The 14,527-nt window shown below is 36.4% G+C and overlaps 1 protein-coding gene across 3 annotated transcripts; it reads right to left on the bottom strand.

The window, feature by feature from the left end:
• Positions 1 to 768: 768 nt before the first annotated feature.
• Positions 769 to 1,852, bottom strand: LOC136218434 (uncharacterized). 3 transcript variants are annotated; one of them, XM_066005293.1, is made up of 6 exons: positions 1,719 to 1,852; positions 1,527 to 1,658; positions 1,400 to 1,462; positions 1,281 to 1,297; positions 1,139 to 1,192; positions 769 to 1,069 (listed from the first exon to the last, which is right to left on the bottom strand). In XM_066005293.1, exons 2-6 carry the CDS (start codon positions 1,629 to 1,631, stop codon positions 946 to 948), a joined length of 363 nt encoding a protein of 120 aa, XP_065861365.1. In that variant the 5' UTR covers positions 1,632 to 1,658; positions 1,719 to 1,852; the 3' UTR covers positions 769 to 945. The 3 variants fall into 3 exon arrangements, with proteins under 3 accessions (XP_065861365.1, XP_065861363.1, XP_065861364.1); XM_066005291.1 differs by having other exon boundaries at positions 1,281 to 1,328; positions 1,719 to 1,840; XM_066005292.1 differs by lacking the exon at positions 1,719 to 1,852 and having other exon boundaries at positions 1,281 to 1,328; positions 1,527 to 1,673.
• Positions 1,853 to 14,527: the final 12,675 nt, after the last annotated feature.

Raw genomic sequence — 14,527 nt, 5'->3', positions numbered from 1 at the left:
TCAGAGAGTGCTTATAAAAAGGGTGTTGTTTGTGTGAGAGAGTAGGAGCTTTTGGAATATTTTCTTCTATCCTTTTTTTCCTAGGAGGGAGCATTTCAGGGCTTGGGAATTAACAAATTGAGGAGCATTTGTACTTGGAAGTTGAGAAGCACTAATAGCACCTATATCCTGCATATGTATATTTTTAGTAGAATTAATTAATTGGCTTGAGCTGGTTAGACACTTTTTAGATGATTTATCTTCCAATTAAAGCATGTATAGTACTTCCTCCGGGTTTTTTTTCTTTATATATATATATATATAGTATGTCGTTTAAGGGTTTTATCAAGATCAATGCAACACTAATTACATTGTTAAATGATTAATTTATTCTTAATATCTTTCTCCTAAATTTCTACTTTCTATGTAAACATTCTCTCTTGATTTGTATGGTTTAATTAGGATTATTTGTATTAATACTAAATTTCTCTTTCTTACCCTAAATAAGGGTAAAATTGAGAAAATATTTCAAAAAGTGTATTGATAATATAAAACGACATATAAAAAAAAACAAATTAAAAAACCTAAAACAACATATAATAAAAAAAAATGGAGGGTGCATATATTAGGACTTAAACGTCATATTTCTAGTTTAAGGGATTTAATGTTCTTAACTACTTTTTTTTTTTTTTTTTTTTTTTTTTGCTTTTTTTGTCTAATTATATTTGAGTTTTGCGTTTCTCATAATTGACGCATACTTGATTTCCTTAAATATTCATCTTGATGATCTTTAGCAAGGGAACAAACAAAATATGCAATTTTGATTAAGCAAATGGTATGGGTGAAGTGGTATTGAGAAGAAGAAAAAAAGAAAAGTGAGCAAGAGCTCTTAGCTATTGTAAATGGGGTTATCACCCTCTACAGTATGGTTTTGAGCAGCAATGTTATCATCAGCATGAACTAGTATTATGCTGTTTTCATCCTCATGATCAACTGGTTTACAAAATGGATCACAATCACAATCACATTGACATTGGTGTGGTGGAGCATAAGCTGATCTCCTGGAACGCAGTTGCTGTTGCGGTGTGGGCTGATAGCAAATCAATGCAAACCCTTGTCAACAGCTACACCACTATCATTCAAAATTTGAAAGCAGTACCTGCAATTTTGGGCGGAGTGCTTCAGGCGGTGCTTTCGGCTTTTCTGCTCCTTGCTGTGTTATCATCAAATCAGACAAAACTGAGAATATTAATGAGGCAAGAGTCATAAAAACAAACACTAAATTGAAATTGAAGAGTGACCTTTCCCAATGCCCAATCTGCAGAATCAAAGAAGGCATGTTCGTGATCCTGCATACAATTTACTTTGGATTAAAAAAAATTCATTCTTAATCCTATACAAATAAAATAAAATAAATAACCTTGGATATGAGTGGCTTCTTCTTGGGTAGTATCCCTCCGTATCTTTTCTTAATCACTTCCTCCTAAAACAAAGAATATATAAATATAAATATAGATTGAAAATGAGAAAAGAAACTTGAAATTTACCTCCTGATGTGAAAGCATGGGATTTTCATTTTCAGCGCAATCTTTGCCCTCTTTGAAGAAATGATTATCATCAGCAACAGCAACATCAATCGTTATGCTGGACATCCTCCTCAACTTTGAAAAAGAATAGTCCTAGGAAGGAAGGAGTTAGTCACATAAATAACTTGAAAAAGTAAAAACATGTATTGGTACCTGATGCCTCGCAGGCCAAGCCTAAGAATAACGCACACAAGAATAATAAGACTGGAAGCTTGCTTTTTTTTCTTATAGGCCTACACTACATTTACAATCTATGAAAGATTTTTATGTTTCTTTTCAATTATTCTCTTATCTATATAATATTCCATTTTAACTGATTTTACCATTTTGCCAGGAATTAATAAGGGAAGAGTTTCTATGGAGCAAATGTAAAGAGGTAGTAATAATTTATAAGAGAACTCTTCATATTATACTGTTTGGAATAGACTTGTGCATGGACCCGCTGTTCCAGTCCGACCTCAGCCTGATATAAATATAGTGCGGATTGGATTGGGTTGGGCTGAATTTGAACAAAATAATTAAGTGTAAAACCTGATTAGGTCGGGTCAAACCTAGCTTGAATTAATATCGTTATCCCTTTTATTTTTATTTATTTATTTCAGTTTTTCGAAATATTAACATAACAATTTCTGTTGGAGCATAAATAAATTTATATTTTAATTAATTTTATGGGAAAAGTACAAAAATAAACCTTGTGGTTTGGCCCATTTTCGAAGTGCACCCCTGTGGTTTAAAAGTTTGCAGGTCGGTGCCTTGAACTTCATTCCGTTAGCAAAGAGGGGTAAAATTGACTAACGGTGTTAAAAATCAAAGGAAAAATAGTTAATTTGATCCTTATATTTAATAATTTTATAAATTAAGCATCCTTATTATCTAACTATCACAAACAAACCCCAAAATAAAAAATAAAAATTCAATTATACCATCTTCTCCATTACTTTTTAATTTTTTTATTTCTCTCTCATCTTTTTTAATTTTTCTCTCTCTAAACTTAAGTTTCACTCTTTAATTTTTTTATTTCTCTCTCATCTTTTCTAATTTTCCTCTCTCTGGAATCACAGTTCCTTTTATATCACCTCAAAAATCACAATCAGTAGCCATCTTGAGAATTCAGATACATGTTCATGAGGAATTTCTGGAGAAAACATAATCCATCCAGAAACTAATTGATATAGCTATTGAAATCATAATCCTCCAACATCTTCTCAACATCATTCTCAATCCCTACCCCGACGAACACATAATCCCCATTCTTATTCGTCAGGAAGTCTTTCAGAGATTGCGGGACGAACGGGGAATGCATGATCTGAAATATGAGGCATCTGTGGCCGACACAGAGCTGTAGAATTGCGATTGGATTGTCGATGTTGCGGCTGAAATTGGGACGCCATTCGACGTCGAGGCCGACTGTGGAAGGTTTTGAGGGGTCGAGTTGATGAATTTGGTGGGTTTCGGTGAGCCATTGGTCGACGAGGGAAGGAGAATGGGTGAGAAGAGTGTGGATCTGGTTGGTGTAGAAGGTGATGTCGTAGAGATAGTGTCTCGTTTTCAAGCTGGTAGTCTCTGATGCTTACTGCCATTGGTGTGCTCTGTGAAATTTAATTGAATTGAATGGATGTTGGATTAGGGTTGCAAAAAGTCAAATAGGATTAATGTTATTTAAGGACTTCAAATTGTAGTTAATCTAGAAAACGGAAGTTTAATGAAAAATGGGTTAAGGTGCAAAAATACCCTTAACGTTTTGGGTCAGGAGCAATTTTACCCCTAACGTCTAAAACGGTGCAATTTTGCCCCCAACGTTTGTAGTCAAGAGCAATTTTACCCCTAACGTTGGTAATTTGGGTCAATTTCAGAAATAATTCATCAAACTGTCTTTTCGGTCATGAATCTTATCATCTACACTTCACATGTGCATCATTTTATCAGTAACAAATCATAAACATATGTTGGGATGTGAAAAAAATAAAAAAAATAATAAAAAATATACTGTCTTTTGTACGAATTAGACAAAAAAAAATAAAAAATTCACCGAATTTATAAATATTAATCTCCAATTCTATTATTAAATTATAAAAAACATGAAATACTTTTTTTAGAATGAATTGATATGCAATTGGTACAAATAATGAACAAAAATATCTGTGTTTTATAATAGTGTCTGAAATTGACCCAAATTACCAACGTTAGGGGTAAAATTGCTCTTGGCTACAAACGTTAGGGGCAAAATTGCACCGTTTTAGACGTTAGGGGTAAAATTGCTCCTGATCCAAAACGTTAGGGGTATTTTTGCATCTTAACCCATGAAAAATTAAAGGGTAAATTAGAGAGAAACTTGATTTTAGAGAGAGAAAAATTAGAAAAATTAGAGAGAAACTTGATTTTAGAGAGAGAAAAATTAGAAAATATGAGAGAGAAAGAAAAAAATTAAAGAGTAATGGAGAAGATGGTATAATTGAATTTTTATTTTTTATTTTGGGGTTTGTTTGTGATAGTTAGATAATAAGGATGCTTAATTTATAAAATTATTAAATATAAGGACCAAATTAACTATTTTCCCTTTGACTTTTAACACCGTTAGTCAATTTTACCCCTCTTTGCTAACGGAATGAAGTTCAAGGCACCGACTTACAAACTTTTAAACCACAGAGGTGCACTTCGAAAATTGGCCAAACCACAAGGTTTATTTTTGTACTTTTCCCTAATTTTATTTAAGGAATGATTAGAATTATATTCCAAAGTCGGTAAAGTTATAAAGAAGATCAAAGACATATATTACAAGAAAGTAGTGGAGAATAAACAAACAAATTCAATACTAGTTTTTTAGTATCACGTGATGGTTGGAGATACGGTTTCAGTTAACAAATTATGAAAGAAAATAGGCTAAATTTCATCAATGGTGTACAACATTTGTCTCATTTCACACTTTGGTGTACAGCCTTCAATTTGTCTCACTAATATGTACAACTTTATAGGTGACCTCCCACTTTAGTGTACAACCGGTAAAAATGACCGGTCAACACTTGGTCAACGCGCCAACTCATTATTTTTATTAGTAAAATTAGACCCACAAATTAAAAAATAAGTCAATTTTAATCATTTTACTTTTTTACCCTTATCCCTCAATCTCTTCATCTTCTTCTCTCTATTTATTTCTCAATCTTCAAATTTCTTTCTCTCTCTTTAAATTTCTTTCTCATTCTAACTTTTCTCTCTAACATCTCTCACATAATCAACATCTCTAGTGAAAACCAAAGGCCTCCACTTTATCCATCGAATGGCTTTTCTCAACTACGAATTATTCTTCATCAATTCGCAGTTGAACCCTCTCGATTTTCAGTTGATTTTTTTTTCTCTTGATGGCCTCCATAGGTCCAGTCCTCAAATTTTCCTTGAGCTTCTCAACTTTGAAGTTAATTATCTCTGCAACTCATTCACATACTCCTTTATAGCATTGTTTTCTACAACCGTGAGCTGATTCTTCAAGTTGTTCTCAATCACGTTGCATCCTTTGATTTGCATCTTTTCACTTTCTCATTATATACCTCACCTCTCTCTCTAATTCATCCATTCATTCAAAACCATTCATAATAATTTAATTAATTAATTTACCTTGACAGTATTATGTAGAGATAAGGTCTCGTAATCGATATTGGTCAAATGAGATTGGTGTCGAGGAAGATAATGTTGCTGCCCATTGTGCTATGATTGCTCAGAAACATGTTTTTTTTTAAATATGAAATTATATATATACAAATGAAAATGGTGATGCAGATGCAGAGATCTGCTATCAATATTTTAATTTTATTTTTCCATATTATGCATTTACTCAGTTGTTTTCAGATCTATTCAATTTAGTCCTAATACCAAAACTTAATTAGAGTTCAATCTTTTGCACTATTAAGAATCAATTTCATTCTCAGATCATGTTAGATGTTAGAGAGAGATGAGTTAGAGAGAGAAAGAAATTTAAAGAGTGAGAAAGAAATAAAGAGAAGAAGATGAAGAGATGGAGGAATAAGGGTAAAAGAGTAAAATGATTAAAATAGATTTATTTTTTAATTTATAGGTCCCACTTTACTAATGAAAATGATGACTTGGCGCGTTGACCAAACGTTGACCGGTCATTTTTACCGGCTGTACACCAAAATGGGAGGTCACCTATAAGGTCGTACATATTAGTGAGACAAATTGAAGATTGTACACCAAAGTGTGAAATGAGACAAAGGATGTACACCATTGATGAAATTTACCCAAAGAAAATACTCCCAATCTAATGTGGATTCCTGCTTTCTCGAGACGTTACAATTTTGTCGATACTTTATTGAGCCATATCAGAACTGTATCGACCAAGATCCATGATTTTTTTTCCTGATGTGAAACACAACTTTTCAACAACTATAACTGATTTAAACCCATGTAAATCATGCTTTCTTAAGGAGAATGCACCATATTTGTTGAAGCGGAAAAGCATGAGTGAAAAACTAACGCACGGTTTGATAAAACTGAAAATTAAGTGTTGAATATTATAAGTGATGAAAATATTAAATATGTAACTATTTGATACATACAAAAAATAAGTACCAACAACAACAACAACAAAGCTTTAATCCCGGTCGGCTAATATGAACCATCATACAAAACCATGAAATCAAGTCGTGTCACCGACATAAATTCTCTCCTTCCATTCCATCCTATCAATTACCATATTTTTCTCAATCCCCAATAAACTCATATAACTCTCTATCACCCTCTTCCAAGTTTGCTTAGGTCTTCCCCTATCCTTACCATTGCATCCCTTTGCCACTCTTCAGTCCTCCTAACCGGCGCATCAAGCGCTCTTCGTCTTGCATTGCCAAACCACCTTAGTCGATTTTCCCTCATTTTATTCTCAATAGATGTAACCCCTACTTTTATCCTAATTATTTCATTACTCACCTAATCATTTCTCGTATGACCACACATCCATCTCAACATACGCATCTTCACCACCAACATCTTATGAATTTGACAGTGTTTCACTACCCAACACTCTGTACCATATAACAATGCAGGTCTAATTGCCATTTGGTAGAATTTTCCCTTCAATATATTAGGCATGTCGGGGTCACAAAGGAAACTCGTAGCACTCTTCCACTTCAACCAACCAGATTTAATCTTATGAGCAACATCTCTGTCCACTTCTCCATCCGTTTGAATAATAGACCCTAAATACCGGAAGCAATCCGAACCTAGACAACTCTCCCATCCAGGGTGATTGTCCCTGCCTCCTTACTCCTATTGTCGCTAAACTTACATTCCAAATATTTCGTCTTACTTCGGCTCAACTTAAAGCCTCTAGATTCCAAAGTTTGTCTCCATAGTTCCAATTTCCTCTCCACACCTTCTTTCGTCTCATCAACCAACACAATATCATCTGCAAACAACATGCACCATAAGATACCATTTTAGAGTGAACTCGTTAATTCATCTATAATTATGGCAAAAAGAAATGGGCTAAGTGCGAACCTTGATGCACTCCAATCATAATAGGGAACTCTTCAATCTTCCCAACACTAGTACGTACACTCATGCACGCTCCCTCATACATGTCCTTTATGATGTCAATATATTTTCACGAAATGTCTTTCCTTACTAAGGCCTATCAAAGTACTTCCCTTGGTACCTTATCATATGCCTTCTCCAAGTCAATGAAAACCATATGCAAGTCTTTCTTCTTATTTCGATAGTGCTCCATTAATTGTCTCATTAGATGGATGGCCTCCATAGTTGATCTTTCCGGCATAAAGCCAAACTGGTTTTCCGAGATCTTCAGCGCCCTCCTTAGCCTTTGTTCGATCACTCGCTCCCAAAGTTTCATATTGTGACTCATTAATTTGATTCCTCGATGGCACAATCTTAGACATAGCCTTTGTTCTTATACAAAGGGATTATGCTACTTTTCCTCCATTCTAATGGCATCTTATTGTTTCTCTAAATCTTGTTGAAGAACGTCGTCAACCATTCGATTCCTCTCTCTTCCAAACATCTCCAAATCTCAATATGGATGCCATCAGGTCTTATTGCTTTCTTTAATCTCATCTTATTTAATGCCATTTTGACTTCACCCTTTTGAATTCTCTGCATGCAGTCACGATTTATCATATTGTGAGGGATACTTATATCTCCAACATATTGTCTGTGATCTCCATTAAATAAGCCATCAAAATAGGACTTCCATCGTTCCTTGATATCTTTAGCTCCAACTAGGACTTTTTGGTCCACATCCTTCACACATTTAACTTTTACGAGATCTCGCATCTTCCTATCTCTCATCCGAGCAATTCTATATATGTATTTTCGCCTTCCTTCATATCCAATCTTGTATACAGATCCTGATTCACCTTGCTCTAGCATCTCATATGACCTTCTTTGCTTCCCTTTTAGTCTATTTGTACTTTTCGTAGTTCTCATCACTTCTGCATTTTCCCAATATTTTATAGGATTCTCGCTTACTCTTTATTGCTTGTCAAACTTCTTCTGTCCACTAAGATGTGTCTTTACCCTGTGGCATGCTACCTTTAGATTCCCCTAGAACTTCATTCGCTACTTCCCTTATACCATGCTCCATCTTAGTCCATACTGAATCTATATCTAAATTCATATTACAAGTCCAAATATCTTTTGTGGCCATCTCATCCACAAATTTTTGTTGGTGCTCCTCTTGCAGTTTCCACCACTTAATTTTAGTCTCCACTTATGGTTTTCGTTTTCTTATACATCTCCTACTTCGAAAATCAAGCACCACTACTCTATGTTGGGTTGTCGTACTCTCACTAGGGATCACCTTACAATCAATTAACTTCGCTTGTGAGGGTCACTTGTTGGCATTTACAGGCGGTCTCAAACCCGGACAAAGGAGGGTTGCGGTAGGTTTGTGGCGGTCAGCCTAAAACTTAGCCACATCTTATGGACATGAACTAAAAATAAGTACCGACTATAAAAAAATATTAGTTGATAATGTTTAACTTAAATCAATAATTAAAGTAATTAAAGAATCACAGTTATCAAACAAAATTACAAAATTGGGTCAAACGGGAGGCTCATTTACATGTTTAGACCAATTACCCAAACCATTACCTATCTAGACTATATATTTGTGACTTTCCCAAAATTCCCTTCATATATATATAACCACTTAGAAATTTCTTACTCTTTCTTCTTTCTCGCTTCGTTTTTCTCTTTGATTCTTTCTAAGTTTGCCAACTTGGCACTCCGTTTTTTTATTATTTTGTACATTTTTCCCAAGGTAATCCTTATTGAGTATATGATTTTACTTCGTATTTTTTGCAAACTGCAAAGCCTGCGAAGGTAAATACTACTTCGTAGAATGATGTTTACTTCGCAGTTTTCATAAAATGTGAAGCAAAATCATGTACTGAAGTAACATTTGTTGGTCCTGTGTGATTAGTTCCAAGGGGGGTTAGGAACTAATGTAACTTGTTCGCTTAATTATGCTGACTTAATCAATTCTTTAATTTACTTAACTTAGTTTAGGTCAGCACGGCCGAGAGATGTAAGACAGCTTTAGTCAGATGCTGACTAGAACTGTTTTACTTGTGAGTTGGGAATTAACACTTGAGGTCAGCTTCCAACTCAGCACCAAGATTACTCAGTGTCAGCTTTTATAATTTATATCCTGAGCAATTTAATCAAGCAACACATAAATAGATATATTGAGAGAGAGTTAGAAATTACTCAGCACGACTTATCCTGGTTCGGCAATCAGCAAAGGATCCAAGAATGAACTTGTCCTTTTATAGTTGAAGTCTGAAGCTCTAATGATTTAAATCTGGAATTATCCGTTGGATTCAAACAGATCTATTGCGTCATTGTTTTGGTCAGCTTCAGATTTGCAGGCCAATTCTGTCGTCTGAAATTCACAGGCGTCAGGTTTGTCTTCTTCCCGTAGGTGTGTCTTCTAGTGCCAGTTTGTCTTTTAGCTAACGGACAGTTGACCCATGCATCTCGAGATTGACTCTATGCATAATTCCAAGGTTTCTATTATTTGTGCAGACAGTTGTCGGATCTTGTCTTCTAGCAAACGGATCATTCGTGCTGTCTTGACGAACACTCAGCTTGACTGTGTTGACGTTGCTTTTGTTCTTTGTTTCTGAGTCATATTCTTACTCAGCTTCCGTGGTCAGCTTCGTCTGCAAGCATTAGTTTAGAGGAAGACTTCTCTTCTTTGATACTGAGTTGCGTTCCACTCAGCTTCTTTGGCCAGCTTCATCTTTAAGTATTTATTCTGAAGATGACTTTTCTTCTATCATGCTAAGTTCACTTCACTCAGCTTGTGCTGTGTTCTCATGCTGACTTCGTCCTGTCTTACTTTTTGATTCTGTTTTCATTTATACTTATACTTAACATTGAACAAACATATTAGTGCAATTAAATTAAAGCACTTAAATTTAATTGCCTCTTAATCATGGATTAACTTAAATAATTTTGTCAAATCAAAATCATGTGGAAATGTGTTTCAACAAACTCTCCCATTTTGATGTTGGCAAAATATTTAATTAATGGAACTCAGCATTGAGATTCCCCATGATTGAAATTATTTTTATGCTTCTAAAGTTACTCCCCCGTAAGGGTTGCATCTATTGACTTAACTTAACTCTAAACCTTCTAAGATTTAATCGAGTAAAAATTAAGACATGCCTATACTGACTTAGTTCAATTCTAGACCTTCCAAGATCTAATTCAGATGAGCCTAGTGATGCTCGTAAAATGTATAAAAATAAATAGGACAAGTGTATCCTATCGCAACAAGTAGTATACTGCTTAAGCACAAGATCAAACCACAAGGACTATTTGCGACAACTAATCGGTCTAAGGAAAAGGGTGCAATTATTCGGAAAGTTGGATATTGAGGGTAGATGTTGAAAGAGATAAATTCCAAAAATGAAAGATGAAAGCAAATGAAGAAGGAGGATTTGATTCTATTGATTAAACAACCTAGGATGGGGATGCTCTTAATTGGAAACAACGTATGATGTGCTGGATTAAGATGTATATCCAAAGGACGATTGACGGTAATCACCTAGTTAACTGCATAGATATGGTCAATCACATGCAGCCTATTAACATGCAGGCGGTTGATGGCTTGATTAGGTGAACAACCTAGGGCATGAAAACATTAGGTTCTGTGTGATCGAGGCCCAAGCCGTAGCCTAGCCACTGAACCGCACTCCTAGTGGTCTCTAGCGAGGTCAGATCATGCTAATTCGGATTAGGTAGGTCCTTGGTCAGGTTACTACCCATCTATGATCCTATAATTGTCAGATTCTAGGCATTAGGTTCAAATCTTTCAGGCTAGTTGATCATCAGCAATTCTCACTCTAGCCACGATCCTATTCCTGATAAATATAGGACATTAAGCATGCACAATCTAATCAATTGGGATTAATCCATACATTAAATCACTAATCATACATTATCAACCAATCAATCTCATCCCCATCCTAAGAGGGATGGGGGTTAGTTCATAATCGAACTCACCAAACAATTTAAACACAATTCGTCAACTAAAATCTCCATTAATTTGAATAAATGAACAGTAAGAGACAATCCAAGGAGTTAGAAATATAAAACCCGATTCTGTCTGATTCTGATTACAAATTGGGGAGAACCTCCTCTTCCCGTCTCCAAGAAACTCAAATCAATTACAATCTAAACAAATCTAATGGTGAAAACTGATACAAAGAAAGAAAGAAGCAAGGAAAAGTAAAAAAAAAAACTTGGAACCCTAACAAAGAAGATGTAATGTTCTATTTATATTCTAGGCTTTGTTAGGGGTAGTTTTGGCATTTTCCAGGCAAAGATTTATGCTTTGGAGGTAAGAAGACGCTGGGATATTACTTCCCAGCGTCTCGTCTCGTTGAGACAAGAGGTGTCTTGGCGAGACGGGAGGGTGTCTCAACGAGACACTGGGCGTCTCGTCGAGACATCGCGCGATGGTTCCCTTTAGGAACCATCGGTCCGGCTCGTCTCGTCGAGACAGGCTGTGTCTCGACGAGACGAGGGCCTATCTCGACGAGACACGCCCTGTCTCGGCGAGACAGGCGCTGAGAGGTGGCATTTCCCTCCAGAAGTGGTCTGTTCTGGTCCTTGGGCTTCCAGAGTTTGCTCTATCGACCCCCGAATTGTTCGGACATGCTCCAAATGGCACGAGGATGGTTCGGAAATGCTCGAATAGTTCTAAAAACACCTGAAAATAGAGAAAATGCCATAAATAATGGAAATTACTGATTTTAACCAAAAGCCAACAAAATGATAACAAAACTGAAGGGAAATAAAGCGAGAATGAACTAAAAGGGGTCTAAAAACCCTATACAAATGGGAGCTATCAACCTCCCCACACTTGAATCTTGCTTGTCCTCAAGCAAGAAAGAATCAAAAGCAGTGAAAAATCAACAAATAGCTCCCGTACACGGACGAGGATCCATTGCACCTTTATTATCCATACGGTTTCAGACTACTAAAGTTGCAATTAAAAACGAAGTGAACCTCAAAATAATCTCCAAAATTGATCAAGTAATTGTATCAACCAACACTTTACAAGATCGAAAGGCAAGAACTAGGATTGCTAACTCACAGGTGGTCGCTCTTACACTCAAGTGTTTAGGGAAAATATGCATATGGTAAACGCTCGACAGTTTATTGCACAAAATGGTCATGTTGGGATTTCATCATCCATCCGGTCGAAATTAGCATCACAATTAAACAAGATTATAGGTCTTACAGGGTTGTAACAAAGGCCAAAGGTTTGAGGGTAGGAAAAAGGGAATTTAGACATAAAGTTAATGACTCAACTAGCTAGAATTTGGCAAATTGGCACCTTTTCCGCTGTGTGCGAGATAAAAGCTCAAGGTTGTTTTGTTTTTAGTTCGGGAAGCAACTGAAGTACACCTTCCATCCTTTCCCCTACAATTTATTTGGCTCTAGTTTCGAACCATGGGAATTTATATATTTTTTTAGAGAGTAGAGGGGACGAAAGGTCAATTGAGCGGGTTACTTCTTCTATATAGAATGACAACCTTTTAGTTATAGCTAACGGAAGTTCGAAGGATATGTGCCCAAGTATTTTGCTAACCGGTATTGAGTCAATTAACTAGGGTGAGAAAGGATATTTATGAAGGCTAAGGGCTTGTACTCGGTTGATCAAAGAAGAGGGGAGAATACGGCTCAAAGGGGCTTATCTAGTTGAATTGGTAAGGGATTTTGGCTAATCAAAGATGAGGCTAAGTTCACAAAGGGCTATACCTAGATTGCCTAATCATTTCAAGTTCAATTATAACACAACATTCAACCAGTATTGGATGCAATTCCTATGAATATAATGACGATAACTCTATCCCACACCAAAGAGATCAATTGTTCCTAAAAATGAGTCTAAAATATTGATCTTTTGGCTCTAACTCGCACTTTAGGGGTTAATTGTAACAATCCTAGCCTCACCTAACGAATCGTTCCATGTCAATCTTTGTTAAATGACACTCTTTGGAGACTCAAATGTTGTTCACAAGTTTTTGCATGCATCAATTTCAACTGAGCTTTCAGACTTTTAGGGCACAATTTCAATCGTCATGTCAGGATTACTAGATGCATCGAAATCAACTGCCTAGGATTTTTTATTTCTAACTACTACAAGCAATGAAAGCAAAATCTCAGAAATCCTAAAACTTGAAAACAGACCTATGACATACAAACATACCACAAAACAGAAACACAATGCAATTGTACATGTACATAATGTCCTATCCTATTGTCTCCTCCCCACATTAAATCATGCATGTAATTCCAAAGATGCATATTTATGAAATCGAACACTAAGTGAAAGAAAAGATGTAGGATAGGAGAAACTCCCTCATGGGGCGTCTATGTAACGTAGTGTCTCCACTGCACCCAATTCATCTTCATAAATTTTCAGACGCTGCCCATTGACCTTGAACGGGGGAGTGCGGCCGTTCGTGATCTCAACTGCTCCGGAAGAGAATAACTGGGTTACCTCAAACGGTCCATACCACCTCGACTTCAGCTTACCAGGGAATAATCGCTGCCTGGAGTTATATAGCAGCACCTTATCCCCTACCTCAAAGTGACGTTTGATTATTCTCTTGTCGTGCCATCTTTTGCCCTCGCCTTGTAGATTCGTGAACTCTCATAGGCACCAAGCCTGAACTCTTCTAAGGCATCCAACTGCAGTAACCGTTTCTCTCCTGCAACTCTTGTATCAAAATTTAGAAAACGTGTAGCCCAATAGGCTCTATGCTTGAGTTCTACAGGAAGATGGCATGCCTTACCGTAAACTAGCCTGAATGGGGACATGCCAATTGGCGTTTTAAACGCGGTCCTGTATGCCCACAAGGCATCATCTAATTTGAGAGACTAATTATTTCTAGATGAATTCACAGTTTTTTCCAGGATGGCTTTGATCTCTCTATTAGAAACTTCAACTTGGCCACTGGTTTGGGGGTGATACGGGGTGGCCACTTTATGGGTGACCCCGTATTTATGCAGGACCTGTTTAAAAGCCTGGTTGCAAAAGTGAGACCCCCATCGCTAATAATGGTGCGGGGGGTGCCAAACCGTGTGAAAATATTCTTTTGCAAGAATCGGATGACAGCCCATGCATCATTACTAGGCAAGGCTACAGCCTCAACCCATTTAGAGACGTAGTCCACGGCTATAAGGATGTACTCATTATTGAGCGACTTCGGGAAAGGACCCATGAAGTCTATCCCCCAAACATCAAAGATTTCACAGACTAAAACTGGTTTCATAGGCATGGCATGTCTCTGTGAAATGTTACCAGTTCGTTGACATTTATCACAGTTTTTAACAAAATCAAAAGCGTCATGGAAGATGGTAGGCCAATAGAGCCCACTCTGGAGTACCTTAACTGCCATTCTATCCACACCATG

Source organism: Euphorbia lathyris, chromosome 2, assembly GCF_963576675.1.
Source record: "Euphorbia lathyris chromosome 2, ddEupLath1.1, whole genome shotgun sequence".
Classification (NCBI taxonomy): Eukaryota; Viridiplantae; Streptophyta; class Magnoliopsida; order Malpighiales; family Euphorbiaceae; genus Euphorbia; species Euphorbia lathyris.
This window is presented reverse-complemented; position numbering and strand designations above follow the sequence as displayed.

Coding starts and splice junctions, on each gene's coding strand:
- LOC136218434 (XM_066005291.1), bottom strand. CDS start 1,631: ATGTCCAGCATAACGATTGATGTTGCTGTTGCTGATGATAATCATTTC. Junction 1,463..1,526: donor CCATGCTTTCACATCAGGAG/GTAAATTTCAAG, acceptor TCTTTGTTTTAG/GAGGAAGTGATTAAGAAAAG. Junction 1,193..1,280: donor CAGATTGGGCATTGGGAAAG/GTCACTCTTCAA, acceptor ATGATAACACAG/CAAGGAGCAGAAAAGCCGAA.